Source organism: Phascolarctos cinereus, unplaced genomic scaffold (genome assembly GCF_003287225.1).
Source record: "Phascolarctos cinereus isolate Bilbo 61053 unplaced genomic scaffold, phaCin_HiC Scaffold_1;HRSCAF=81, whole genome shotgun sequence".
Taxonomy (NCBI): domain Eukaryota; kingdom Metazoa; phylum Chordata; class Mammalia; order Diprotodontia; family Phascolarctidae; genus Phascolarctos; species Phascolarctos cinereus.
In genome coordinates, this window is record NW_027555514.1 from 835,503 (window position 1) to 860,736 (window position 25,234).

The window sequence follows — 25,234 nt, forward strand, 5'->3', positions numbered from 1 at the left end:
GGAAAGACAGGTGAGGCAAGGGGGCCAGGTAAGGAAGGAATTGCAACATCAGGCAAAGGCAAAGGGGAGCTTGCGAGCCGCTGAGGGGAGGACGCCTCGGAGCAGGGAGGGTCCGTGCGACCAGTAAGAGGCGGATTACAGTCATCCCGGAGGCAGGTGATGGGCCGGCCAGAACTCTAGAGCCCTGAAGGAGGGCGACTTGACCGGCTTGGGGAAGGGGAGAGCTGGGGAGAAGAGCGAGCCGAGAAAGCCTCGGGGTTGTGAGTGCGAGCCTGGAAGGACTGGGGGAGGAGCTCAAGGCGAGGAGCCCTGCTGTGGACACAGGCTTGGCCGTAGAGAAGGCGGCAGTCACCCGTTTCCCGTCTCCCTTCGCGCGATGCCCCTTTGCCTCCAAGCAAGAGCGGGGGCCGCCGCCGTGCCTCGCCGAGGGCCTGAGCTCCCGGCTGGGGCGCAGGAAGGACGAGGCTCGGCGTTGGGTGCGTGCGGATGCCAAGGTTGAGACGACCTCACAGGGAGAATCCCCCAAGTCTCTGCCCGTGGGCTGGGGAGGCCTTTAGAAGCAACCACAGGTATTCCGGGGGCTGGTTCCTATTAGGCAGGGGCGGGGAGCTAGAAGTCTCACTCCTCCCTGCCTCCTGAACCCATTAGCTTCAGTGATTGTTTACACAAGGCAACGTTTGGGGTTTCTTGGGAGGATACTGTTCCCGGGGATGGAGGTACCTGGGCAGGCGGCCTCCTTGGGGAAGCAGCTGGGAAGGGCTGGGAGAGAGAGAAGGGGGGACGGCAGAAGTGGGTCACAAGGGGCCCCGTAGACAGTGCACAAGAAGGGGCCATGCCGAGTTCAAGGCAGGAGAGCCAAGCGGCCCTCGGCTTGACATCATCGGTCCTCATTCTCCTCGTCATTACTGAGGCTCTGTGAAAAAGAGGTTTCTTTCCCGGAGTAGCATCTGCCCACGGCCAGACATCCAGGGGAAGCAAAAGCTTCCTGAACCTGCCAAATGTTCACCGCCGCTGTGCCTAGAAGTGGTCTGGAGGCGGTCAATGGGCCCAGCCCGGGGCTGCTCAGGGAATAGCACTCCGCCCCGGTCACTGCTGGAGTCCCGGATTTCTGAGGCATTTGTGGATGGTCCCACCTATGCGGCCATGCCCTTCCCTGTGCACCTTCCTTAAGGGGCAGTGGCTTCATAAACAATTAATGGAGCCCATTCCAGTCACTTCCGGGATCCCACCCCTCCAAAGCTAGAAACTCCTTTTAGCTGGGAGTCCAGACTCCATACAGGGAAGACAAGCAACGCGTCTACATGTACTAAGCATTTACTCTGTGCGCAGTCCTGGGGGTACAAATGCAAACAGAGAGAAAGAAGGTCTTTTTCCTCAGAGAGCTTAGATTCTGACGGGAGGGGAGGGAGCTGGGAATGCACGGCCAGAGGGCGGGGTGGGGGGCGGGGCAGGAAGTAGAGCCAGCCTGGACCGGTCCCTAAAATGGAGGCGGAAGGATGCTTCGGTTCAGAGAGGTCATGGGCTCTGCGCCCGAGGAAGGGAGACCAATCAGGAGGCGACTGCATGGCCCCAAGAGAGGTGGTGGCAGTCAGGTGGGCTGTGAGAGGAGAGAGCCTGGAGACAGAAGTCACTGAATGGGCATGGCATGAGAGGGATGAGGCAAAGTGTGGAACCTAGGTGACTGTAAGGATGGAGAAGGCTTCCACAGTAATAGGTAATCTTGAGAGAGCTGAGGGTTGGAGAAGAAAGAATTCTGTTTGGACAGAATGGTGGTTTCGTAGATAGAGCGCCAGGCTTGGTCAGGAAGACTCCTCTTCCTGAGGTCAAATCCAGCTTCAGACAGAAACTAGCTGTGTGGCCCTAGGCAAGTCACTTCACCCTGTTTGCCTCAGTTTCCTCATCAGCAAAATAGATTGGGGAGGGAAATGACAAATTATGCCAGTATCTTTGCCAAGAGAACCCCAGACAGGGTCACAGAGTCGGGCACGACTGAACAGTAACAAGGTGGGGTACTGGCTGAGGGGAGAGACAGGCCAGGATGAGTAGATCTGGGAATTGTTGCGCAGGGTGACCATTTAATGGATAGGAGTTGGATGAGACCATTGCAGAGGAGAGTTAAGGACCCGAGACACATTCGGAGGGGAGCTTCCAGCGAAGAACGAGCACTCTGGACCAGAGTCAGAACCCTTCCTCTGCAGCCTGTAAAGCAAAAGGAAAAAGTGGCCAGAATCACGCAGTCTGGTGGTGTCCAGGGCAGGGCCGGGACGCCTGCAGGCAGCTCTCTGCCCACGCCAGTGAGGTGCCCGATTTTGCCCAGCATTCCAAAGCTGATGAATAGATGCTGAACACAGAAGTGTGGGAGGAGAGCTTGTCACAAAGTGGAGGGGTGTGTGTGTGTGTGTGTGTGTGTGTGTGTGTGTGTACATGTGATCGTGTGCATGTGTGTGTATGTGTGTGCCGCAAGAGAGAATCTAGTGCCGTGTCAAACTTCCTTGGGCAGAGCTCTGTACACAGCAGAAGGTCCGGGGCTTGGGCAGGGAGCCCCTCACGGAATAAGAGAAGAGCAGGGACAGTGACAAAAGCGGGATCAGCACCCCTGCCTTTGAAGAAAGGGGCCTGTCATTATAACCTACATTCAACAGGAGAAGCCACTCTCCAGAGGCTGAGTCATCTAAGGATGGCCACAAACCATTCTCAAAAGCATTGTGAGTTGTCATGGAAAGACTGCTCCAAATCCCTAACAAAAGAAATGCAAATCAAACTGGCACCCAACGTATTGTGTTTGGGCATTCAGAGAGAAGGCTGGGGAAGGTCCAGAGGAGACTGCCAAGATGAAGAAGAGCCTGGGGTCTGAGTCACGTGCAGATCAGTTGAAGGAACTGTGCGTGTTTCTCCAGAGAAATTTGGAGGAGCCATGAGGGCTGCCTTCAACTGTTCGAAGGGGAGGGATGACCCTTGACCTAATGGCCTCTGGAGGGCAGAACCAGGAGCAGCAGAGGGAAGCTGCAAAGCAGCACCTGGGGCTGAAGGTCAGGATGATTTGCTTCCCAGCAGCATGGTCCCAGCAGGGAGTGAGCTGCCCACTTTGGAGGGTCAGGCACTGGTTGAGGGTGGTGCGGAGGGCTCAGGGAAGCACAGGCCGGACTGTGTGCCTCTGAGGTCCTAGGCTTCTTGGAGACTGGGGAACAGTGGCCACAGCACCAGGGCAGCGCTGGCCTCGCTGCTCCTTCCAAGAATGGAGGCCTTGGGAGGTGGATTCTCAGGGCATTCATATCCATTGCAGACTGGTCACCGCACCTGCCTCTTTCTATTGACAGTCCTACGTGTGACGTTCAATTAATTTCCAATTATGTTTAATTCCTCTCTGGCACCTCCTATAAACGATCCATTAGTGGGAGAGCTGTCAGCCTTCAGTTGATGCTGCAATTAAGACACAGGTAAGCAGGGGTGACTGTAATTATTTTGACAGGGAAGTGATGGGAGTTTGCCCAAATGACACAGACTCACAGGGATATGTCAGCCACTCAGGAAGAATGGGGAGACAGCTTTACAAGGCAAACATGTCCGTCCCGATGACTCCGCTCCTCTTGGGCTGCTGGCCAAAACCATCCTGTAATTCAACCTGGGAACAAAAAGCTCTGGACGGGAGGCAGCGTCAGAGATGGGAAGAGCGCAGGATTGGGAGACAGAGACCTTGGATTTAACTCACTCCAACCCGGGCAAGGCTCTCCCTGCCCCTGCTCCGTCCTCAGTTTCCTTGTCTGAAAAACTGAGGGAGGTCAGCTGGCTGACCCGCTCATGAAAGCCAGTGAAGGGTGTGTCTGCAGGAGAAAGCAGAAGGGCAGCCTGCCTCTGTGCCTTGGGCAGCAGGATGCTGCAAGGCTCCCAAGTTGGGAACCCTGGTCCTGCTTTTCCTAGTGGGCCCATCAATCGTGACTGTGCTCTCTCCCCTCACTCATTGGCCTGTCTCTGAAATGGTGAGTGAGAGAATGAGATGAGGGTAAGCTGGTGTGTGGGAACTGGAACAGCCCAGCTTGGGAAGCTGGCCGGAAATGGTCATCCTGCCAGCTGGTCCAAGGCAAGTGGGACTTAGCAGGCGTGCGGATTCCCTTTTATCAGGTATGTGCTGTCTGGGGGTTTCAGTCATGTCTGACTCTTGGAGTCCCCGTTTGGGGTTTTCTTGGCAAAGATACTGGAATAGTTTGGGAAACTGAGGCACACTGAGTGAAGTGACTTGCCCAGGGTCACACAGCTAGTAAATGTCTAAGGTGGCATTTCAACTAAGGCCTTGGTGACTCCAGACTGGCACTCTATGTGCTATGGCACCCCCTAGCCGCCCCACTTATCGGGTATAAGGACTTAAATTAGCCCCTGCTTGCCAAGAAGTTGGTTCAAATAGAAGGAGCTTGGCATGCTGCCCACAGGGTCCCAAGGCAGGGGCAGGTTCTTCCCCCAGGGTGCCCCCACCTCCCACACTGCCTACTGTGGCACATTCAGGGTCTTGCCTGGGCACCGTCTTTTCTCTAGTCAGTCTTCCCCACAAGAGCTGGGCATTGGCAAGGCTTGTGCGGAAGGGGAGGTGGCACAGCTGAGCGCCGTACAGGTGGTGGGGTGGGGGTGGGGTTGGGGCTCACTTGATGCCACAAACCTTTAGTAAGCATTTTTAAGATATGCAAGGCCTCATTTTGGGGGGTCCAGGGGCCCAAGGCAGGAGAAGCCCGTCCCTGTCCCGATCAGCTCTTTCTCTGTGGTCACAGGGGTAGGTAGGGCCAGAGGTCCCACATACGGTGGGTTTGTTGGGGAGGAGGTGGGCCGCAGCAGGCGGCCAAGTGAAAGGAGAGGCAGGGGAAAGCTCAGAGCCTGGGGCCAGGAGGAGGGATGCCCCCCGTGCTCAGGGCCTACTGCCCCCTTCTCTGTAGGCCCAGCTGTCTGGCCAGGGACAGAGCAGCTGGGCCCAGGGCCCCATCCCAGCTCCTGGGGCCCCTCACTTCTCTCCATTGTAGCCACTTCAGGCCTCCCAGCCCAGTGCCTGGGGAAGAGGGCCTGGCTCCTCTCTGGCAGTCTCTATAAGGGAGAGAGGAGAGAAACAGACTCTCTCTTGGTCCTTCTTGGTGTGTGCTCCTCTCTGCCCACCAGGTGCACTGTCCACGTTCATGCAGGGCGAGTTCCACCCCCCAAGCCTGGCCTTCGTTGTCTCTCAGAAGTCCCATGGCTCCAAGCACCAAGGACCTCGGGTGCCAGGACAGGCTGCCTGGCTCCCATTGCCTGGCTCCGTGCTCCCTCCCTAGCAATTCCAAAGCAGGGGATGCTTTGGAGCACCTTGGTATCTGCCCTCCAATGTGGGCCCTCAGGCAGAATGTGGGGCCTCCTACCTGCTAAGAACACAGCTGAGAGCTGCCACGTTGACCAGACCGGGCAGTCTTTCGAGGAGCATGGGGTCAGCAGCCGCCTCCTCCAGGCCATAGAGGCCCTGCATTTGTTCTCTCCTTCGGGGCGACCCCTTCTCTCTGGGCACCAAGCAGCAGGGGCCCGAGGGTTGAGCTGCCAGGCTGGGAGCCTGCCATCAGGCTCCAAAGAGAAGCTTGTCACGTGGGGGAAAGGAGGTGGTGAGGGGGCTTGGGAGAGAGGTGGGTTTCACTCGGAGCCAGAAAATTCAGCTGCTGAAGGCGCTTGGTAAATCAGTGCCTCTGGTCACTGACTCGCATTTATCACACACATGGATTCTGTGGTCTTGGAGAAAGGCCAGGGACAGCAGAGTTATGCAGGCGGGCAGGATGGGGTGGATCAGGTTACCCCTTCTTCCAGGGGAGGGTGGTCCCACCAGGGCAGGATGGAGTTCATTAGCACACTCAGCAGCTGCTCCACTCCGCTTAACCCTTTAGCATCAGCCTGAAGGAAGTCGGTCCCTGCAAAGGCGGGTAGCTCTGGAAAAGTAGGACCTGTCTGTAGGGCTCTGGGCAATGGGCTTCTCAGGACAGTGCCTGCCACCAGTCACTGGATGCTTTATAAACGTTTGATGACTGACTGACTGACTGACCTCCGACATTAACAAAGGTGGGGCCAGCCGGCTCCTCTCTGACATTCTCTTTATTGAAAACGGAGAAGCAGACCCTCTCTTGGTTCTCCTGGTTGGGTTTGCTGAGTCCTGCCCACCAGGCACCCACGTCTGCCCAGTTGAAGGGTGGGAGCCTTTTCCTAGCTTTGCTGGCCTGGCAAGTGGGCCTTGTGGCTGACCCAGGACAGGAGCATCTGGTCTCTCCCGGGGTCTCTTTCAGGCCCCACTGCCGGCCCCTGGCAGTCCCTGCCAGACCCTGCCAGACCCTTCCTCCTTATCTGTCCCCATACTGGAGGCAGAGGTCTCTGTGGGAGTCTGGGGTCTGGCCCTCAACCTCTGCCCTTCTCTTTGGGGACTTCGATGTCTGTGCTGATAGCCCTTTAAACACCTCCCCTCTGGCTTCATCCTCCTCAGTCCATTGAAAAGCATTTATTAAATAGTAGTTTGGGTGCTTGGGGGCAAAGACAAAGTGAGGCATTTTTTGAGTACCTGCTGTTTGCCAGGCACTGTGTGTCTGGGGCGGGGGGTGCTTGGGGCCCAAAGTGAAGCATTTATTAAGTACCTACTGTTTGGATGCTTGGGGGCAAAGACAAAGTGAGGCATTTATTGAGTACCTGCTGTTTGCCAGGCCCTGTGTGTGTGTGTGTGTGTGTGTGTGTGTGTGTGTGTGTGTGTGTGTGTGTGTGTGTGTTTGGGGGGCAGGGCTTGGGGCACAAAGTGAAACATTTATTAAGTACCTGCTATTCACTGTGAAAGGGACCATAGGGGAGGTGAGATCAGCCCTCCCCCCACCCCCAACCTCCCCCAGCAGTTTGCTCAAAGGTGTGGAGGCAGGAGATGCAGGTGGAAACCCAAGGCCATTCAGCTGGGCCAAGGGGTCATGAGCTTAGCAAGGTGGACCCCCTGGTGCCAGGTCAGGAAGGGTCTTCAGTGCAAAACAGAGTGGTCTGGCCATAGGGAGCCACGCAGAAAACACAAGGAAGAGGGGAGAGATCTGAGGCAAGCAGCCCCGAGGGGAGGAGGGTCTCAGTGGGGTGAGGCATGTGCAGGTCAAGAGCCTCAGCAGATTGAAAGCCTGTGTGCTGGCCAAGTTAGGAGGACATGTGGGCTTCAGGAGAAAAATAGCCACAGTAACAGTGACTTTGTTGTTGTCTAGTTGTGTCTGGCTCTGTGACCCCATGGGGGGTCTTCTTGGCAGAGATGCTGGAGGGGTTTGCCATTTCCTTCTCTAGCTTATTTTGCAGATGAGGAAACTGAGACCAACAGGGTGAAGTGACTTGCCCAGGGTCACACGGCTAGTGGGTGTCTGAGGCTGGATTTGAACTCAGGGAGATGAGTCTTCCTGCCTCCAGGTGCTGTGCTCTGTGCACCGTGGCGCCCCTAGCTGCTCCTAATAACAGCAGCTAACATGTAAGGCTTACTGTGTGCCAGGCACCACCCCAAGCACATTAGACTTAGGGCTAAGATCGTGGCTTCTGTATCATACACATGGAGTTTGAGATCTGTCTGGGACATCCAGGTGGAGATGTCCAAAAGGTGGCTCAGAGAGACATCCAGCTGAGTGACGTGAAGCGAGAATTGCACAGTGTAGGAAGACAGATAAGAGGGAAGGCACCCGAATCTCAACTCCTGGCCTCCGACATCTGTCGCCCCATCCACAAAGCAAAGGGCCCAAGCCAGGAGGGCCACTCTGGCCTCGTGGGCACCCTGGGCTTTGGTGGGATGAGCACCATGCCTGGCCCATGCCTCTGGAGGGATGGGCTTGATTCAAAGGTAGCAGGAGGGGTCAATGGCAGCCTTCCCAGTAGAGACTGGTTGGGTGAAGATCACGGGAGACAAAAATAGTGACACCGTCATCAATGTGGACTGAAGACCACCTGAACAGAAGCAGGAAATTGATGATTGCAGTAAACAGATCCCAAACCTGCCCCAGAGATGCACTTTATCTGGCATGGGAGGCATGTCTAGTTTGGGGGAGGTGGGGAAGAGGGGGAGAGTGTTACTGGACCTGGGATCTCATTGACCCAGGGAACTCCAGGTGAGGAAACTCCTCTCAGCAGAGATTGGCAACGTGGCTACCATTTAGAATCTTAGAAATCTTCTGGGGCCCAGAGAAGTCCAGGGACTCAGTCAGGGTCACACCCTGGGAGAAGGGGGGTCAGGAGAAGGTAGCACTTGGACGTATGGTTGAAGGACACCAGGACTATAAGGGGAAGACATGAGGAAGGACAGAAGAGCCAGTGTGCCAATGTGCCTGGGCAGGAGATGGAGCGGTTTGCATTGGGCCAGTCGTGATGGAATGAAGCATGCAGGAAAGCAACAATGTGTAATTGGGCAGGTGACCAGTCTGCTTTTCCCAGGCAAAGATGCCGGGGTCTCTGAGGAGAAGCCTGAAGAGGGAAGGGAGCTGGCTGTGCCCCCTGCAAGGAATGACTTAGTCCTTTTCCAATAAAAGCAGACTCCATTTGCGGCGGCGTTTCAAGTCAGGAGGTTGGTTTGCTGGTTGGAACTGAGCAGCAGGCGTGTGGCTGAGCCCCTCGGGCAGCCTTTCATGTGGCTACCTGAGACGTTCTCCCCAAGCCCAGACAAACATTCTTGAAGACTCTGAGCTGGAGACGTCTACAATCCCTCCCTCCCCTTTGGCCCTTAATCCTTCATGTTTTAACAAGCACCCGAGTTAATGCAGCCTACACTCTTTCCTGCTAAGTTGGAAGCCGTCTTTTCTCTTGAAAAAAAGCCATGTGCGGCGCCCCCCCCCCTGCCCCCGGTCCATCCCCTTGTAAATCAAAGGCAGAGATGTCAACACACACTATCGCCAGCGAGCACACACTTCCCTTTTTTTAATTAAGTGGGATTTGGGTGTTCGGGTGCAAGGAGGTTGTTGGGGGTCGCTTTTAAAGTAGGAGATCCATGGTCTCTTTTATTCTTTTCTCATCCCCATCCAAAAAAAAAGTTGAATTTGGCCTTGGGTTCCAGCTCGGTCCCAGCCTCAAGCCCTTCGAGCCCCTGAACGTTTCCCTGAATGAAACCAGAAGGTCTAGCCAAGCCCAGAGAGTCTTTTCTGGAAAATCCATCACCGAATATTTCAGGAAGTGGGGTTGTGCGTTCTAGTGACATTTTCCCCTTTGGGACATGATGTTGTGTGTGGAGAGGGCACCAGACTTGAAGTCAAGAAGGCAGGAATTTGCCGGCTGTGTGACCTTGGGCAAGTCACTGCATCTTGCCTCAGTTTCCTCATCTGTAAATGGGCATAATCATAGCAGCTACCCACCTAAACAGAGCTGTTTGGAGGATCAGATGAGGTGGTGTGTGGAGGGAAAGCATGGTCTATACAATGTCAGCTGTGATTGTTTCCATAAGATTCTGCACTGGGGTCATTCGAAGGCATGACATGGTGGACCACCCACAAAGATGGTCAAACCTTTGGTCTTTCCATCACTTATAAATGTGCCCCTTATCTGGCCATCACCTATGGGCTTTCCACCTCTCCCTCGCCCTCCCTTACATAACTCTACTCTTGACTGCAGTGCGACCTCCAATCCCTTGAGCCACCCTCTCCTCTTCTGCCCATCTTGACCCTTTGGTGAACTAACACTGTCCTCCTCTCTTGACCCCCCCCACCCCTTATCATATCACTAATTGTGCCCAGCCAAGCCTCAGCCTTGGGCCACTCCCACCATCCGTCACCTTCATTCCTACTGAAGTAAGCCGGAGAAAATCACCCAACCATTCTAACTGGTCCACCCCAAAATTGGCTACACAACTTCAGCTGGGCCCTCACTGCCTCCAGGCAATCTTACCTCCTCCTGTGGTGGCTCCTTCCCCACTCTCTCGTCTGAAAACCCTGTCTCCTACTTTACCGAAGAGAATAAGCCATTCTCGTGAGCCTCCTCTTCTCCCCTGTCCTCACCTTCTGTCTGTCCCTCCCTCCTCCTTCCCCCTGTCTCCCACGATGAGGTGGCCTTACTTCTGTCCTGCTCAAGGGACCCCCCTCCACCACCCTCCTCTGGCAGATGCCCCTCTGTCTGTCCCTCTCCACTGGCTCACTCCCTACTGCCTACAAGTATGCCCATGCTTCTCCCAGCCTGAAAGAGCCCTCCCTTGATCCTTTAGCCCTGCTAACTAGCATCCTGTGTCTCTTCTGCCCTTTTGGGCTAAACTCCTGGGAAGGCCATCCATGACAGATGCCATCATTGACTCTCCTCTCACTTCAGCTTCTAGTTCATATCTGGCCTCAGGCACCAGCTAGCTGTGTGACCCTGGGCGAGGGACTCACCTGCTGTTTGCCTCAGTCTCCTCTTCTGTAAAATGGGGATCATAACAGCACCTGCCTCCCAGGATTGTTGCGAGGATCCGTTTTGTAATGTGCTCAGCCAGTGCCTGGCACGTAGTGGTAGTTTGTCCTTTGTTTTCGGAGACGTCGTGGAGTGATGTCTTGACTTGTGCGTGAATGGGGTTGAAGTGAGACAGAGCCGCACCACATCGTCAGCCTCACTCATTCTTCCAGAGCCATCCGAGTGCAGTGGTGGGGCAGAAGTCAGGAGGACTGGCGATGGCCCAGGGCACAGCAGGTGACTTTGGTGCCTTCGATGTCTGACCAAAGTCTGAGCGCTCCATAGTGCCTGCTTCCTCCGCCTTCATGGCCCCTGGAACAATCCATGCTCATCCACACAGTCCACTGGGGACGTCTTCACGTGCTTGGGGCGGACTCAAGACCTGTAGGTTACTCTCAGCCAGGTTTAGCCTGTCTGCTGAAGTGGTTTTACCGGGGTGTGGCCGCTGCCCATGCCAGAGCTTCTTGGAAGCCCAAATGAGAGCTGGGGGGCAGGTGGACCCCAAAGGTGGATGAGCAGCCCTCCCTCCAGAGGGGCTGGCCCTCCCTAAACACTTATTAGCTATTATTCATAATAGCGTCCCAAAGGGCCGGCAGCTCAATGGAGTGAGGCTGGGCTTCCCCAGGGTGACGTTTCACTGAGAGCCTGTCAGGACTCAAGGATAATAATTTGGGGGTATAATGGAGAGTCCCGTACTTGGGGTCAGGAACACTAGGCTCTCCTCAGCTGATTATTGCCTAGGCACTCGATCTCCTCTGGGCTTAGTTTCTTTGTTTGTAAATTGGGATAATAATAGTAATGATAATAATTACCACTTATTTAGTGTTTTAAGATTTCCAGAGAACTTCAGCAGCGTTCTCTCATTTGGTTCTCACAGCCCTGTGGGATGCTGTTATCACCTCCATTCTGCGGAGGAGGAAACTGAGGCTAAGGGTTGGGCGATTTGCCCAATGTCACATGACTGGGAAGTGAGGCTGAATCAGAGCTCAGGCTCCCGACTTTGGGCCCAGCGCCCTGGACTGTGTACTCTGTACCAACGCCTGTATCGCAGGGCTGTTGTGAGGACCATGTGAGAGACCATGAGAAACCCTCAAAGTTCCAGATAGATGCAGTCTAAGAGTTTACCAAAATAAAATTTTATTTTTACCAAATTTACTAAATGTTTACCAAAAGAAATAAAATGAGCTCTATAGTAACAACAACAACAACAACAACAACAACAACATAATAATAATAATAATAATAATAATAATAATAATAATAATGACTGCACCCAAACTGCCCTCTCCAAAGTAACCAGTGATCTCTTAGTGGCCAACTCCAATGACCTTTCTTCATCCTCATTCCCCTTGACCCCTATGCAGCCTTAGACACTGTTGGTCACTCTCCCCTCCTGGATTCCCTCTTCTCTCTAGGTTTTCAGGCCACCCTGTGCCCCCTCTCTTTCTCTCCTGGTTCTCCTCCCTCTCTGACCGATCCTTCTCCAGAACACGCCCTCCAACCCTAGATGTGCCTCAGAATCTGCCCTGGGTCCTCTGCTCCTCTCCCTCTGCACTCCTTACCTCACCTGGTGAGCTCATCAGCTCCCACGGATTCAGTGACCATCTGTGCTGATGGTTCTCACCTCTGCCTGCCCTGTCCTGCCCCAATCTCCCTGCTGACCTCCAGTCAGCATCTTCCACTGCCTGTTGGACATCTTGAACTCGATGTCCCATAGACATCTGAAGCTCGACAGGTCCAAACAGACCTCATCATCTTTCCTCCCAAACTTTCCTCTTTTCTGAACATCCCTAGCGCTATTGAGGACTGGCCGCCATAGCCAGTCCTCCAGGCTCGCATGCGAGGATTCTTCACTCTCTCACCCCTTCCCAGATCCAACGTGGTGCCATGTTGGCTGTTTCACCTCTGCAGCACCTCTCCAATGTGCCCCCTTCCCTCCTCTGACCCTGCCCCCACCCTGGTGAAGACCCTTATCCCCTCGCACCTGACCTATTGCAATATCTGTTTGGGGGGGCTGCCTCAAATCTCCCCCCACTCCAGTCCATCCTCCATTCAGCCACTAAAGTGATTCCTCCAAAATGCAGGTCTGATCATGTCACCTCCACCTCCCACCCCCCACTCAACCAAGTCCAGTGGCTCCCCGTAGCCCCCAGAGTCAAGTATAAAATCCTGTTTGGCACCTGAAGCCTTTCCTGGCCTCCCTGTCCTCACTGCGTGCCACCCCTCCTCCCTTCCCAGTCTCTTTCTACCTCGCTCCCCAACATGTCCCCTTTGATCCTCCCAACCGGTTTGAGGCTGTTTCCTCTCTGGGCTCTGGGCATTGTCTCTGGCCGTCTCCCTGCCTGGAACACTCTCCCTCCTCCACTCCAACCACTGAGCTCCCTGGCTTCCTTCAAGCCCCAGCCACCATCCCATGTCCTGCAGAAGCCTTCCCCAACCTCTCTTAATTCTGGTGCTCTCCCTCTGCTATTTCTTGTTTATCCTGAGGATAGCTTGTTTGTACATATGTCTCCCCATTAGATTGTGAGCTCCTTGAGGGCAAGGATTGTCTTTTGCCTTTCTGGGTCTCCTGCACTTAGCCCAGTGCCTGGCACATGGGGTCTCTTATGTGCCCTATCCTCAGCTTCCCCTCATTCTAAACAATCCTCCACACAGTTTCCAAAGCGATTTTCCTTAAGGACAGAGCCATCAACAAGCACTTATTAAGTGCCTACTATATGTATCCCTGGGAGATACAAATGCCTTTCCTCAAGGAGCTCATATTCTTTTAAAAAATTTTTAAATCTTTTTTTCTAATTCCATGTAAAAACAATTTTAACATTAGTTTTTTTTTGATTTCCAAATTCTTTCCCTCCTTCCCCTCCCCCTCCTTGAAGCAGGAAGCAATTAGGCTTAGATTATACGTGTGTAGTCATGCAAAACATATCTCCATATTAGCCGTGTTGTGAAACAAAACACTGACCAAAAAAAAAAACAGAAACAAGAAAAATAAAATAAGAATAGTATGCTTCTATTATTTTTCACTTTCTTTTCTTTTTTTGTTCACGTGTTCTTGCACAAATATGGAAATGTTTTACACAATTGCATGTGTATAACCTGTATAAGATTGCTTACCATTTACCACATCACACCTATCAGACTGGCCAACATGACAAAACAGGAAAATGATAAATGTTGGAGAAGATGTGGGAAAATTGGAACACTAATACATTGTTGGTGGAGTTGTGAAATAATCCAACCATTTTGGAGAACAATTTGGAACTATGCCCAAAGGGCTACAAAAATGTGCATACCCCTTGATCCAGCAATAGCACTTCTAGGGCTATATCCCAAAGAGATCAAACAAATGGGAAAACGACCCACATGTACAAAAATATTCATAGCAGCTCTTTTTGTGGTGGCAAAGAATTGGAAATTGAGAGGATGCCCATCCATTGGGGAATGGCTGAGCAAGTTGTGGTATATGAATGTAATGGAATACTATTGTGCTATGAGAAATGATGAACAGGCTGACTTCAGAAAAACCTGGAAAGACTTATATGGTCTGATGCTGAGTGAGGTGAGCAGAACCAAGAGGACTTTGTACACAATAACAGCCACGTTATGCAATCACTAAGATTGTTAAACTGAACCCTTCTCAGTATTCTGAGGATCTAAGACATCTCCAGAGGCCTCAGGATGGGAAATGCTGTCCATAGCCAAAGAAAGAACTGTGGAAATCGAATCATTATCACTTATTTTTACCTTTTGTTGAGTTTTGTTTCATCTTTCTGATGGTTCCTCCTATTGGTTTTAATTTTTACTTACAACTTCACTAATGTGAAAATATGTTTAATGGGTATGTAAATGTAAAGCCTATATCAGATTGTGCACCGTCTTGCGGAGGGTGGGAGGGAGGAAGGGGGAGAAAAATTTTCAACTCAAAAGCATATGGAAGTGATTTTTGATAAATCAAAATAAATTAATAAAATTTTTTTTTAAAAAAAAAGATTGCTTACCATTGCAGGGAATGGGGAAGGAGAGAAGGGATAGAATTTTTTTTGAAAAATTTTTTGAAAAAATGTTAAAAAATTGTTTTTACATGTAATTGGGGGGAAATAAAATATTATTTAAGAAAATAATGTGCTTCAGTCTGCATTCAGACCCCATCGCTGTTTCTCTGGAGATGAAGAGAAGTTTTCATTCTAAGTCCTTCAGAATTGTCTTGGATCTTTGTATTGCTAAGAAGAGTGAAGTCATTCACGGCTGATCAATATACAATGTTGCTGTTACTGTATACAGTGTTCTCCTGGTTCTGCTCACTTCACTTAGCATCAGTCCAAACAAGTCTTTTGAGGTTTTTCTGAGACCATCCTGCTCATCATTTCTTAAAGCACAACAGTATTCCATTACATTCATATAGCACAACTTGTTCAGCCATTCCCCAACTGATGGGCATCCCCTCAATTTCCAATTCTTTTCCACCACAAAAAGTGCTGCTATAAATATTTTTGTGGATGTGGGTCCTTTTCCCTTTTTGATGATCTCTGTGAGACAGACCTAGAAGTGTTATTGCCGCATCAGCAGGTATGCACAGTTTTATAGCCCTTTGGACATAGTTCCAAATTGCTTTCCAGAGTGGATGAATCAGTTCACAACTCCACCAACAATGCATCAGTATCCCAGTTTTCCCACATCCCTCCAATATTTATCATATTCCTTTTCCATCATGTTGGCCTATCTGCAGGTGTGAGGTGGTACTGAGGAGCTCTCATTCTAATGAGACCTGACCATATCACTCCCCTACTTAATAAACTTTGTGGCTTGCTGTTGCCTCTAGGATGAACTGTAAGCCTCTTGGCCTGGCTTATATGACTCTACCTGTCTCTCAGGCTTTCTCTGGGTCTCATGCACAATGCAGCCCTCCCTACCTTGCACTGGCCATCCTCATGCTTGTAGTGTTACCTCCTTCACTCCACCTGCAGAGTCCTTCTCTTCCCTCCAGATCCAGATCAAGAGCCTCACCCCGCCCCTCCCATACCACCAGGAACACACTTTGTTTTGGTTCTGTAAGTGGTTCTATGGTGTGTGTTTCCTTCCCTTGCAGAACATACCCTTCCTCAGGAAGGGGGCTGTTTTACTTTGCTTTGTATCTCTAGCACCTAGCACAGTACCTAGAACAAAAGTAGGTGTTTTCCTGCCATGTCTCCTACTTTCCTACAATATGTACTTTTCACTGATTGGTTGGTTCTCAGGGACTTCATGAGTGCAGGGGCACTGAGGACATTGGCCAACTCCTTCTGGGAGGAGCTTGGGGGAGGTCTCACCCTAAGTATTTGAACTCTGCCCCTTGAACTCCCGGGCTTGGGGTGTGCAAGGGCTCTGGGTGCACAGCCTGCATGTAAGTGGTTTAAAGAAAAGTGGGAAAGTGTAGCCAGCGGACTCTGCCTCCACTGCCCCCACGGGCTCGTGGACCACCGTCCCATCGTTCCAGGGCCTAAATGCAGCTGTCCCTTCCTCCCTGTGTGCTCTTTTGCACAGCAGTCCCTCATTTTCAGATCACAGCAGAATGTTCTGTGCAAACTTGAATGATAATTCTCCTAAAACACCCAGAGAAGTTACTAGCCAATCTGTGTTCTGAGATGGGAGAGAGGGTCAAGAGACGTATTGGCAGAAAAAATTGACTTATTGCTTATCCTCCCCTAGAAGGGGACAGGGAGAGGCCCAGCTCAGTGGTGTCTTCACCTATGGCTGGGAACAAGTTGCTGACAATGGCCTCTTTCCAAAACCCCAGCTGAAATGTCTGTGCTGTCTGGAAGCTAGACGTGTCCATAAGCACAAGCCCCTGCCCTGCCACCATCGGGCGCTGCCTTTGACCAACAAGATGCTGGCTTTGCTCAGGGGGACAATCTCTCCCCAGAGGACCTGGCTCCAGGGCTGAGACCCCATGGCTCCCTGCCTAGCCCTAACCAGCCCCACGGAGAGCCTGCCCTCCACACCAGCCATGGACCCAGCACCAGGGCTAGATGTGGGCATCAGGGCTGACTTCCAAGCCCAATGGCCTCTGCAGTTCCAGGATGTGCGTTCCCTTAGCTGGCCGGGAGTCACTCTGAAAAATTAGAACCAGCTTTACCAGCCATTTGAAGGCAGTTAGGGGCTGGCTTGGATTGCATGAAGAGTGTGCAGAGTGTGAGGAAAGACCCTGGCAGTCTGGCCTCCACCCCTCCTGGCTCTGTGGGATGAACCTTCTCATTGGTTGGGGGTAAAAGAACCCAGCTGACTCTTCCTGAAATAGATGAAGAGGGTGGGGAGTCTGCTTGGTGGGTTAGCTCTGGGCTGGCAGAAGTGGGTGTGGTTGCATGTGGCCTAGGCTCAGATACCACACAGGCAGACTCAGTTTCCCCAAAGTTGGATGAGCTGGGGAAGGGCAACCTAGGGCCCATTCTGCAGAAGGATCAGTTGAAAACTGGAGAGGACTGGGACAGAAGCTAGCTGGGCTCAAGTATGTGAAGGAACTGTATTATGTGAGGGGGAGGGGTCAAATTAGTCCTTTTGGACTCCAAAGGGAAGAGCCAGAAGCAAGGCGGGTTCAGGAAGAGGAGCCAATAAGGCTGGAGGGCAGGAGGAGCTATCTTAGAGTGGAAGGGGCTTCCCTTCTGCCCGGAGGGCTCCAGCAGAGGCTGGTCTGCTGGGTGGTGGAGGGATGGCTCAGGCAGGGGCAGGGGAGCCTCCCTCTCTTGTTTCACCTAGTAGGGGCTGAAGCTGATTGCCTTCTGCACACCCACAAAGAACAGGAAGCTTGGCTCCCTCAGCTTGAGAGGTCGGCTGTGGTGGTAACAGGCACCTAAATGAGGTCTTTGGACTCCGTGTCTAGTTTCCTGGGACAATGAGTCCTTGTTTCTACAGCCGCAGCTCCCAACCCAGTCAGTTTTGTGCACATAGTAGGTGCTCAGTAAAGGCTAAAGAGGAGAGGGCGGTGGCGGTCCCCGCTGACTTTGATTGGAAGTCTCTGGTTTTGTGAGAAGCCCCATTTCTTCAGAAAGATCAGGCTCAGGGATCCAACCATTTTATTTGTTTGTTTTTCAGGCAACTGGGGTTAAATGACTTACTTGCCCAGAGTCACACAGCTAGTAAATGTCAAGTTTTTGGTCTGAGGCCGGATTTGAACTTACGTCCTCCTGACTCCAGGGCCAGTGCTCTATCCACTGTGCCACCTAGCTGCCCCTTGGATCCAACCATTTTAGAGAGTAGTTTGGAACTATGCCCAAAGGGCTATAAAAATGTGCATACCCTTTGACCGAGCAATACCATTTCTAGGGCTATATCCCAAAGAGATCATACAAATGGGAAAAGGACCCACATGTACAAAAATATTTATAGCAGCTCCTTTTGTGGTGGCCAAGAATTGGAAATTGAGAGGATGCCCATCTGTTGGGAAATGGTTGAACAAGTTGTGGTATGTGAATGGAATGGAATGCTATTGTGCTATAAGAAATGATGAGCAGGCAGACTTCAGAAAAACCTGGAAAAACTTGTATGGTCTGATGCTGAGTGAAGTGAGCAGAACCAGGAGAATGTTGTACAAAGTAACAGCCAACTAGTGCGATGACAATGTCGATAGACTTAGCCCTTCTCAGCAATACAAGGATCTAATATAACTCCAAAAGACTCATGATGGAAAATGCCATCCACATCCACAGAAACTATGGAGTTTGAATGCAGGTCGAAGCATACTATTTGCTCCTTTTTTTCTTGTTTTGTTTTGTTTCCTCTTTCTTGTGGTTCCTCCTATTGGTTCTAATTCTTCCTTACAACATGACTAATGTGAAAATGTTTAATAGGAATGCATATGTATAGCCTATATCAGATTGTGTGCTGTCTTGGGGAGGGAGGTGGAAAGAGAGGGGGAGAAAAATTTTAAACTCCAAAGCATATGGAAGTGATTGTTAATAAATCAAAATAAATTAATTTAAAAAAATAAAATAAAAAGATCAGGCTCAGGCTCCCAGCTGCCCTGGGCACAATGCCCCAAGCATCTCTTCAGTCACTGGCAAGGAAGACCTGAGCTAGGAATCTAGTCTAGCTGGGTGACCCTGGGTGTCTCCCCTTTAGTTTCCTCATCTGTAAAATGGAGCCAATAATAATCATGATACCTCAAGCATACAGGGCTTCACGATTTGCAAAGCTTCTTGCAAATATTTAGCAAAGCAAGGAGGGAGGGGCCTGCAGAGCTCCCAGGCTTGTTCTGAGGACCAAATGAGCTCATCTTTCTTTTTTTTTTAATTATAAAATTTAATTAATAAATAAACAGAGCAACTACATTTTGATAGACAATGAAGCAACACCAATGTTGAACCTATACTCACCAAAGCTATAGCATCTAAACTTTGAAAAGAAAAGTTAAATGATTTACAGGTGGAGATAGATAGTAGTACTATAATAGTGGGGGACTTTTAATCTTCCCCTCTCAGAACTAGATAAATCTAACCAAAAAATAAATAAGAAAGAGGTTGAGGAAGTTCACATAAATCTTCTAATCGTCTCCATATTCATCATCTTCATTTCTTTTTTTTAATATAAATTTATTTATTTTTAGTTTTCAACATTTACTTCCACAAGATTTTGAATCCCATATTTTCACCCCATCTTGCCCCTCTCCCCATCCCAAGATGGCACGCATTCTGAATACCCCTTTCCCTAGTCTGCCCTCCCTTCTATCTCTCCCCCTCCTTCTCTTATCCCCTTCCCCTTCTATTTTCCTGTAGGGCAGGATAGATTTCTGTACCTCATTTCCCATATTTCTTATTTCCTAGTTGCATGTGGAAACATTTTTTTTAAACATGTGTTTTTAAAACTTTGGGTTCCAAATTTTCTCCTTTCCTCCCACCCCACCCACCCTCATTGAAAAGACAAGCAAGTCAATACAGGCCATACATGTGCAGTTATGCAAAACACTTCCATAGTAGACATGTTGTGAAAAACTAACTCTATTTCCTTTAATCCTATCCTGCCCCCCCCATTTATTCTATTCTTTCTTTTGACCCTGTCCCTCCTCAGATGTACTTCCTTCTGATTACCCCTTTCCCAATCTGCCCTTCTCTCTATCATCCCCTGCTCTCTTGTCCCCTTCTTCCCCTATTTTCCTGTAGGGCAAGACAGATTTCCATACCCAATTGAGTGTGTATGTTATTCCCTCCTTAAGCCAAATCCTATGAGAATAAGATTCCCTCATTTCCTCTTACCTTCCCCTGTTTTCCCTCCACTGTAAGAGCCTTTTCTTGTCTGTTTTGTGCAAGATAATGTACCCCATTCCACCTCTCCTTCTCCTAATATAATCCTCTATCACCCCTTAATTTTATTCTCCAGATATCACCCCTTCATCTTCAATTCACCCTGTGCCCTCTATCTATCTATCTATCTATCTATCTATCCATCCATCCATCCATCCATATAATTTTTTTCCCTCCAACTACCCTAATACTGACAAAGGTCTCATGAGTTATAAATATCATCTTTCCATGCAGGAATGTAAACAGTTCATCTTAATAAGTCTCTTATGATTTTCTTTCCTGTTTACCTCTTCATGTTCCACTTGAGTCTTGTATTTGAAAGTCAAATTTTCTATTCAGCTCTGGTCTTTTCATCAAGAATGCTTGAAAGTCCTCTATTTCACTGAATGACCATTTTTTCCTGTGAAGGATTATACTCAGTTTTGCTGGGTAGGTGATTCTTGGTTGTAATCCTTTCTTCTTTGCCCTCTGGAATATTATATTCCATGCCCTGCGGTCCCTTAATGTAGAAGCTGCTAAATCTTGTGTTATCCTGATTGTGTTTCCACAGTACTTGAATTGTTTCTTTCTGGTTGCTTGCAATATTTTCTCCTTGACCTGGGAACTCTGGAATTTGGCTACAATATTCCTAGGAGTTTTCCTTTGGGGATATCTTTCAGGGGGAGATCAGTGGATTCTTTCAATTTCTGTTTTGCCCTCTGGTTCTAAAATATCAGGGCAGTTTTCCGTGATAATTTCTTGAAAGATGATGTCTAGGCTCTTTTTTTGATCATGGCTTTCAGATAGTCCAATGATTTTTAAATTCTCTCTCCTGGATCTATTTTCCATGTCAGTTGTTTTTCCAATGAGATATTTCATGTTGTTTTCTAATTTTTCATTCTTTTGGATTTGTTCTACTGTGTCATGATTTGTTTTTCCTATGAGATATTTCACATTGTTTTCTAATTTTTCATTCTTTTGGATTAGTTCTACTGTGTCATGATTTCTCATAAAGTCACTAGCTTCCAATTGCTGTATTCTAATTTTTAAGGAAGTACTTTCTTCAGTAATCTTTTGGACTTCCTTTTCCATTTGGCCAATTTTGCTTTTTTAGGGCATTCTTCTCCTCATTGGCTTTTTGGACCTCTTTTGCCGTTTGGGTTAGGCTATTTTTTAAGGTGTTATTTTCTTCAGTATATTTTTGGGGTCTCCTTTAGCAAGCTGTTGACTTGTTTTTCATGATTTTCTTGCATCACTCTCATTTCTCTTCCCAGTTTTTTCTCTACTTCTCTTACTTCCTTCTCAAAATCCCTTTTGAGCTCTTCCAAGGCCTGGGTCAGAGTCATATTTTTCTTGGAGGCTTTGGATGTGGGAGCTTTGACTTTGTTGTCTTCTTCTGGTTGTATGGTTTGATCTTCGTTGTCACCAAAGTAAGATAATATAGTCTGACTCTTTTTGTGAGGTTTGCTCGTGATCCCAGCCAACTACTTGAATTTTAAACTCTTTGTTAAGGTAAAAGTCTGCTTCCAATGTGGGGAATGTACTGTCCCAAGCTTCAGGTGTTTGTATAGCTGTTTTCAGAGATAATGTCTAGGGACCTATAAATTTTCAGTTCTTCCAAGGTGGCGAGGTGTTTGCTCTTTTCCTGGCCTGTGCTCTGGTCTTTGAGTGACCGGCTATGAGCAGTCTTTTCTCTCTTGGAACTGTGAGGAGGGTTTCCTCTGCACCGCCACTACAAGCTCCACCACGCCAGTGCTCCTCCTCACCCCAGGACCACCACCCAGAACTGTGACCCAGATCCAAGCACGGGCAAAACAAGAGATTCCTGGCTCAGCACAAGCAAAGAGATCCTTGCAGTCCCCCTCTGATCAACCACTCGATTGCCCCTCAGTCTGTGGTCTGGAAGCTCAGGACACAGCCACTGCCCCCACACTGTGCTCTGCGCTCTGTGCTCTGAAACTGGCTCTGACCTAGCTCTTCTCTCACCGCAAAAACAGATTTTTCCCACTGACCTTCTAAGTTGTCTTTGGCGTTCGTGGATTGAGGAGTCTGGAAACCGCCACAGCTGCCTGTGATTCAGTCCTCTGAGGCCTGCTTCAGGTTTGCTGTGGCCTGCGCAACCATGCCGCTGAACTGCGCTCCTCTCCCCGGGGCGATATGCCTTTCCGATCAACCATCCAGGCTTTCTTGGGCTAGAAATTTGTTTTACTTTATCTTTTTGTGGGTTCTGCTGCTTTAGAATTTGTTTACAGCCATTTTTTGTGGGTATTTGGAAGGGTTTGGGGGAGAGCTCAAGCAAGTCACTGCTTTCACACCACCATCTTGGCTCCGCCTGAGCTCATCTTTCGAGGGCATTTTGCAAACCTTAGGACACCCTATATTGCTGGCAGGTATAGTAATAATCATGATTACCATTAGTATTAATTAGCAGTATGATCTTTCTTGCATGTACCCCATCCTCTCTGCTCTGTTCTCCACAGTCCTCAGTGATGTCTGTCTGTCTGGCGCGCTTCCATCCCAACCTGGTGGTGGGCGGCACCTACTCAGGCCAGATCGTCCTCTGGGATAACCGCAGTCACCGGGGGACGCCAGTGCAGCGGACGCCCTTGTCTGCAGCTGCGCACACGGTGGGTGAGGCATGCTTGGCCAGGCACGGTCTAGAAAGCAGCAAATCAGAGGGACCTGATGGGCAGAAATAGTGCCCATGTCCACAGGCCAGGGCAGACTGAAGGTAGATCAATATGACCCCATGGAGATCAGTGAAGGGGCAGAGGAGAAGTATGAGCCAGGGGGCTAGAGGAACCTAGAATCGGTGGGTGTGGGATGAGTTGTGTCCTCCTGGAGACCCTTGGGAAGGAGACCACCAAACACCTCCCTGTGGGACCAGAGGGGGCACCTGCCTGCCCTGGCACAATTGGGCAGCTGCCGGGGAAGCCTGGGCTCTCTCCTGCTGGAATGTGAGGTGAAGGCTCGACCCACGGTCTGCAGTGACAACATAATCCCGGGGGTTAGAAGTCAACATCTCCAAACCATTTCCCGTAATTTAGTTGAAGAGTCTCAGGCTGTTGCTAATCGGACAAGAGCTCAAACATTTACGGAGGAGAATGACAGGTGTGTGTCGCAATTAGGGGGGGCATGTCTCTCTCCATCCCTGCTCTCTTGACATGCAGGATAAATGATGCTGTCTCTCCATAATGCCCAAATTATGCCCTAGAATACAATCATACCATTGTTTCCAGTTTCCTGCCCGGGGCTGCCCGATGTGTTTCATCTGTAGGCCTGACTCTTCCTGGGCTGTCCTGGGAGCGCAGCTGCTTCCAGAGGGCCTCATTGCCTCAAATCGGGGAACAGGGAAGTTGGCCTACATCAAGGTGATGGGCAATGAGGAATGACAAATCCCAAGTCAAAAGTAATGATACCTGACGGGGCCTTCGATCCCAGGCAGGGAAGAGAGGTTCAGGCAATTGGAAATTGGTCCCCCCATTTCATTCCATTGTGCCCTGGCTTTCCTGGATACACGGGCCTGAGACAGGAAGACTACATAGCTGTCCAGACAAATCTGCATGACCCCTTGTGGGGAATGGGGAAGAAACAGGCCTTCTTGGCCAGTGGCCCAGGGAGGAGACTCAGGGGACTCCCCCAGCAGTCCTCAGGTATCTGGAGGCCTGCCCTGTGGAAGAGGGTCTCCCCTGGGTCAGCTTAGGCTCATCAGGAAACACTTCCTTACAATGAGAGCTGTTAAGACGAGCTAGGGGCTGCCTCAGGAGGTAGAAAGCTCCCTGTGAAAGCAGGTCATCAAGGAGAGGATGAGTGACCCTGTCCTAGAGCCAGAGGTGGGAGGGACCTCGGAGGCCATGCAGCCCAGTGCCCCCATTATACAGAAGAAGAAGCGGAGGACAGGGAGCTGCACCCGCAGTCAATGCCCAGCTTTGATGCTCAGGCCGACCCCCTCTCCCCATTCCAGGCTCCCTCAGACCAGACCACTTCTCCAGGGTGTTTTAGCAGGCGTCCTTCTGTCTGGCGCAGTTTGGGTGAGAGGCGGCTGGTTCATCTCCAGGCTGCTAGTCTGAGAGGTTGTTCCTGTGATGCTCACCCATCCTGCATGGGCCTGTTTAGGAGTCCACCTCCAGGAGTCCCACATGTTTCTGGGAATCACAAACGTCCACCATTTAGGACCAGGAAGAGATCACCAGGAGCTCAGGAGCCCCAGAATCTGGCCCCTGGAAAGCCTTCCCCCCTCCTGGGCGGCCTCCAAGCAGAGGTGGGACAGCCATTTCTCCAGAGTTCAAGTCATGCTCGTCCCCTCCCTGATGCTGGGGCTCTGGAGGTAGTGCTGGACAGTAGCTCCCCACTTAACTCATCACTCTGACGAGGTACTCAGCTCAGCTCTTGTTGGGATCTTTCCTGATTCTGCCAAAGGACCTTAGTGAGGACAGCACCCTGATAGATTTCTGTGCCCTGGTGCAGAGCCCAAATCACCTATCCTGGTGATGGCCTGCCCTGCTGGCAGCCAGGTTCCAAGGAGTCAGACTTGAACCCTCACTAGGGAGGGGCTGGGCATCGGAACCATCTGCCATCCCACGCCCCTGGTGGAGCCAGATGGGGGGCATCCTCCCCAGGCATTTGTGGTGTGCCCTGCCTGCCACCTGCTGTCTCTATGCCCACAGCACCCCGTCTACTGTGTCAATGTGGTGGGCACCCAGAATGCTCACAACCTCATCACCGTTTCCACCGATGGCAAGCTGTGCTCCTGGAGCCTGGACATGCTCTCCACACCGCAGGTGAGTGCCCGGCCCTGAGGCGGGGTGACCCTGGGATGGGAAGACAGACAGGCCAGCCAGCATGACAGGAAGCTCCCTAGAAGGGGTGGGCAGGAGGAAGGGAGGACAGGTGAGCCAGGCTGCAGCCCAGCCCTCTCCCAGGCTTCTCCTCCTGGAGACCCCAAATCACCTGCCTTTCCCTCCCCCGCAGTGATTTACTGATGGTCACTAATGTGTCCGCAGTAACGATGTACGGTAACACGATGTGAACGGTCATTAATAGAGTGACGCCATAGATTGTGCCCCTTGGAGAGAAGGTGAAGCAAGGGGGCCCTTCCTTCTCAGGGCCGTCCAGCCTCAAGATGGAGATCACTGTGGGGGAGCTGTGACTGCTGAGTCCCCAACCCCTCCCAACACCTGAGAGCTCACACACACACCCACCACACACCACACACACACACATACACACCGCACATGCACACACATACACCACACACACCCCCACATACCACACATATACACATAACACACCCACCACACACCACACAACCACCACACACCACACACCACACACACACCCCCACACCGCACACGCACACACATACACACCGCACACACACACACATACCACATACACCACACACGTACACATACAACATAACACACACACACCACTCCCACACACACACACCACACACATACACACAACATAACACACACCACATACATATACACACAACATAATACACACCACACACGTACACACACAACATAACACACACACACACCACACACACCACACACAGGCTTGAGCTGCAGATCATCGCATGCAGGGGG

The 25,234-nt window shown here is 50.8% G+C and overlaps 1 protein-coding gene across 6 annotated transcripts in view; it reads left to right on the forward strand.

Moving 5' to 3' along the window:
- DYNC1I1 (dynein cytoplasmic 1 intermediate chain 1) overlaps nt 1-25,234 on the forward strand; it is a 193,159-nt gene that overhangs the window by 122,399 nt on the left and 45,526 nt on the right. For all 6 annotated transcript variants that reach the window (XM_020999971.2, XM_020999975.2, XM_020999973.2 and 3 more), the window contains 2 exons: nt 22,118-22,264; nt 24,305-24,418. In XM_020999971.2, coding sequence (XP_020855630.1) covers nt 22,118-22,264; nt 24,305-24,418 — 261 coding nt within the window. The remainder of the gene's footprint in view (nt 1-22,117; nt 22,265-24,304; nt 24,419-25,234) is intronic.